This window comes from Oryctolagus cuniculus, chromosome 18, assembly GCF_051225735.1.
Source record: "Oryctolagus cuniculus isolate XC-2025 breed Fujian yellow rabbit chromosome 18, ASM5122573v1, whole genome shotgun sequence".
Classification (NCBI taxonomy): Eukaryota; Metazoa; Chordata; class Mammalia; order Lagomorpha; family Leporidae; genus Oryctolagus; species Oryctolagus cuniculus.
The window spans coordinates 5895802-5900433 of record NC_142884.1 but is presented as its reverse complement, the minus strand read 5'-3'; the positions used below and the strand labels follow the sequence as shown (position 1 = coordinate 5900433).

General features: G+C 41.3%; 1 protein-coding gene across 1 annotated transcript; it reads right to left on the bottom strand.

Moving 5' to 3' along the window:
• Nucleotides 1–1383: 1383 nt before the first annotated feature.
• ORYCUNV1R1591 (vomeronasal 1 receptor oryCunV1R1591) lies at nucleotides 1384–2316 on the bottom strand. The gene has a single exon (NM_001167278.1). The coding sequence runs from the start codon at nucleotides 2314–2316 to the stop codon at nucleotides 1384–1386; it is 933 nt and encodes a 310-aa protein (NP_001160750.1).
• Between the last annotated feature and the right edge of the window lie 2316 nt (nucleotides 2317–4632).

Genomic DNA, 4632 nt, shown 5'->3' with positions numbered 1-4632 from the left:
AAGAGAGAGAGGAAGATAGAGACTACAATATTCATTTATTTGACAGCCAGAGTTACTAAGAGAAAGGAAGAGACAATGAGAAAGAAAAACAGACAGACCGACTAAGATGCTCCATCCTCTGGTTCACTACCCAGATGGATTCCATGTCCAGGGTTGAACCAAGCAGAAGCCAGGAGCCAGGAGTGTTGTGGTTGTAGCAAGCAAAAGAGAAAAACTACCTGGAAACTCTTCCTCAGAAGAATGCCACCAGACAAAACCAAGTGTGTTTCTTTAATGTCCAGGATCACGTCAGCCATTTGTAAAGTGCAGGTGCATGCTCATATAACTCTAAGATTTCTTTGAAGCATGTTTCTTTATATAGAAAAATTTTATTTAATATATATAAATTTCAAAAGTACAACTTTTGGATTATAGTAGTTCTTCCCCCCATAACCACCCTCCCACCCTCAAACCATCCCATCTCCTACTTCCTCTCCTATCCCATTCTTCACTAAGTTTCATTTTTAATTATCTTTATATACAGATCAACTCTATTCTAAGTAAAGATTTCAACAGTTTGAAACGTGTTTAGCAATACATGTTAGGTAAGCATGTCTGTTAAAGCAGCTACATGTACTTGTGCGTCCCAACATTTCTACAAGGGCTCATGCTCTTCCTGTTAATAGGTCATTTACTATCCTTAATCAGTACTTGCGGCCACACTCTGTGTCCAGGAGGAATGTGTCCTCACTGAGAAGGCTTTGACAGAAGCTATGTTCCCTATACAGCAATGTCATCCAAGTCTCCTATATGGGTGATAGGAACACAAGTGCTCTGACCATCATCTTTGGTTTTCTCAGGCCGTGAGCAGGGAGCTGGATCAGAAGTGCAGCAGTCTGTAAATGAACTTGACTCAATATAGGATTAATACTCAATGCCAGGCCCATGTTCTAATTTTAAAGCAGAAATTCATGCTGCCTTATTAACCCTACTTTGGTACTGGGATGGCTTCCAAAATGTGCTTACATTCCCGGATGGATCAGTGCATGAAGAACTCACCATTGTAATGCAGGTGTTTGGCCTGTTGCTTAAGATCCCAGATAAAATTGCCACATGAAACATCAGAGTTGCCCAGGTTCCATACCCAGCTCTGCTGCGAACCCAAGCCTGCTGCTGATGCATACCTGGGAGGCAGGGACAATGGCTCAAGTAACTGCAGGAGGCCTGAATAGAGTACCTTGCTCCCAGTTCTGCCATCTGAGACCTGCTATTACAGGCATTTGTGTGGGAATCATGGGAATTTGAGATCTATGTCTGTCCTCTTTTCATGTACAAAGTATTAATGAAAGTTGAAACATATTAAGAACAGACCTATATGAATTATCATACACTTGCACTGCCTTGCTAGGAAGGAGATTGTGTATTCCTGGTGCAGGCACAGCAGACCCTATGAACTCTTGAGTCATGGCTCATGAGAATGTAGGGGCTCACAGTTGGGAAACTTCCAATGTTTAGTACAGTGGTGTTCACCAGCCAAAAACTAGGATTGTTCAAAACAGCCAGAGAAATATGAAAGATGGAGGATAGTGAGAACAATGACACAAAGGTGCTCACCAGGACGAGGATGGTAAGGGTGGCTCTGGACTCTGGGGAGGACCTGGAAGAGACATTGGTCCCATGTATGTATTGGACCTGCTGCTTGTGCCTGTACAGGGTGAAAACCATGGAGCTACTGGCCCAGAGCAAGAGTGCCACTAAGAAAACATCTCGGAATAACAGCAGTGCTACATACAGTGTTCCATAGTCCATGAATCTGTCACTATTGACCAAATAGCAGTAGCCATAATCAGCTTTCTTTGTAGTATTTTTGTCCCTGCTGTTCCCAGTCACACGCACAGGTATTATGACATTTAGTATCAGGTTCACCGTCCAGAAGAGTGTAATGGAGGAGCCAATGTACTTGTGAGACTTCGCTTTGAGCTTGGCCCACCCTGTGTTCCTGGGACTGATGGTGACAGCCTGGGAGATACTCAGGAGGCAGGTGCTGCAAATGGACACATCTCTGCCCACCCTGTGCACATAGAACACAAGCTTGCACCCAATATCACTAATGAAATGCTTCATCCCCAAAGCTACCATGGTTTGGGGAACTCCTTTAGACAGAATGACTAAGCAGTTGGCTACAGTCAGGTGTTTGATGATCAAATCTGTGAACCTAAGCTTGCATCCTGTGAAGCAGAGATAGAGATAATGGGAAAGAAGACAGAAGTTCCCCAGGATTCCAGTAATAGTCTGTGTTAAGTAGATCATCCCCATTGTCAAGTCTCTGGCGACCATCCTATCAGCTCCCAGTGCCTGATTATTGTCTTTGAGCGTGAGATTCCTGTGTGGGAATTGAAGGAATAATTACACGTATTCAATCAAACTCAACAGTCTCTATTCACAATATTATCCATTTCCTCAATTCATACTTCGAGATAGCTGCTTAATATGTCTCTTTATGCCATGTTTCTGAAGAGATTAATATGTAACTGTTAAGGCCACTTACAAAATATGACTCACAAGTATGTGGTGAGTATGAGTAATTCTGTATTCATAACTGTTGAAAGGCAGCAGTGTCCATTTCATTTGAAACAAGACTGTCACTTAGGCAGATGCACGCCAGCAAATTGTTTAAATTTTAAGTTCTTAATGTGTAATGTGGTGGGTTGAACCTGGATAATTTTATACAAATGTATGTTAGTGAGGCCGGCGCTGTGGCATAGCAAGTAAAGCCACTGCCATCAGTTCCAGGATCCTATATGGGTGCCATTTGAGACCCAGCTGATCCACTTCTGATTCAGTTCTCTGCTATGGCCTGGGAAAGCAGTAGAAGATGGCCCAAGTCCTTGCACCCCTGCACCCATGTGGGAGACCCAGAGGAAGCTCCTGGCAACTGGCTTCAGATCAGTGAAGCTCCGGCCATTGTGGCCATTTAGGGTGTGAACCAGTGTATGGAAGACATCTCTCTCTCTCTCTCTCTCTCTCTCTCTCTCTCTCTCTCTCATCTCTTTCTCTCTCTCTCTCTCTGCCTCTCCTTTTCTCTGTGTGTGTAACCCTGACTTTCAAATAAACAGTAAATCTTTTAAAAAAGTAGATGAATTAGCCATCTTGATATTATTATAAAACTATTATCTGTGATTTTCAAATAGCACATATATAAATATATATACCTATTTTATTACATTGTCAATTTATTGAGACTAGTAATTTGTTTCATAAAGTTAACACTAATTCTATACCTAAAAATTTATAACATAAGCCAATATAAATATTGATTAAGGATTTAAGTATCTTTTGAAAGTGAAATGAACTGATTATAGTATTTTTTCTAATGTCTTTCTCCTTTAAAAACTGTATATTGTTAAATTCCTTCTGTATTAGGAATACAACACAAACAGTACTTGGTTTTCCTAGTACTAGTCTGACACCTAACTGCTGGCCACAGCTTCTACTGTAGAGTATAGAACAGGACACACCATCTGTGAAGAAGTGATATATGCTGGAAACTATATAGTATCACTTTACTATCATAAGCTTTAATTGTGACTCATAGTTCATTAATAATTAAATTTTCCATGGTGAAGATATCTAAAGGTTATTGAGTACTAGGGAATGTAAACCACATTGACTATGGAGGGTGCCCACACCTGTGCAGTTTGTAACCTGAAACTATGGGGCTGGCGATTGACATGAAAATATTTTCAATTCAAACAAACACTGGAAAATGCATTCATACATGGCAGCTGCCAGGTGATGTTCTTCTCTACAGGACATGCCTTCACATGGCTTAAGCCTTCCCTTATGGAAAGAGGGGAAATAATCTCACCATTTCCATGGCACCAAGAATGATTTCAGTAGGAAACAGTCACTGATTCCATTGAGGATTCAGACAACAGAGTTAGAGAAAACCTTGTTGTTCTAGCAACATCCTCTGGAATCCATGATTTCTTCCAGGAATAGAAGATTTCTTCTAAATCTTTATCATAAGCACATGATAGATAGATTTGCATCTCTGGTAATTCTGAAAGTGGAATCTATGACCCCTGTCCAGAATATGGAACAGAGAATTTATTTGAAACAATAAAATTTAAGTACATTAACTCCAGATTTCAGGATTATTTTCATAAAGACAAAGAACCAATGTCATTGTACATGTCACTGAATTACATTAGGAACCCCCACAATTTAGAGGGTGGAGGACCACATCTCCCTGTACTAGCTCAGCACACATCTCAGAATGTTTCCTTCTTGCTGTGAGGCTGGGGCACAGGACCAGAAGCAAGCACAGGAGAATCTCCTTTCTCACCTGATCACTCAAACAGACTCCAGAGACACCTCCTTGCTTACAGCTTCTCTCTTTCGCACTGACATGGAAAATCCCCAGTTTCTTTCAGAGACCAGGACAAGCATTGGCACGAAGTTCACAACAGTTGCAAGGAGTGGGATGGAGGCAGCTGGAGCACTAGAAATGCATTTGTGTCTGTGACCTCACCTCCCTGCTGAACTGCAATTATCTTTTCACCTGAAGCTGCAGTGAAAGTAAAATTGGGGATCTGAGAATACTGTGAAACTTTTTCCACTCTTGCTAATTACCAGGAACCAGTGCAGCAT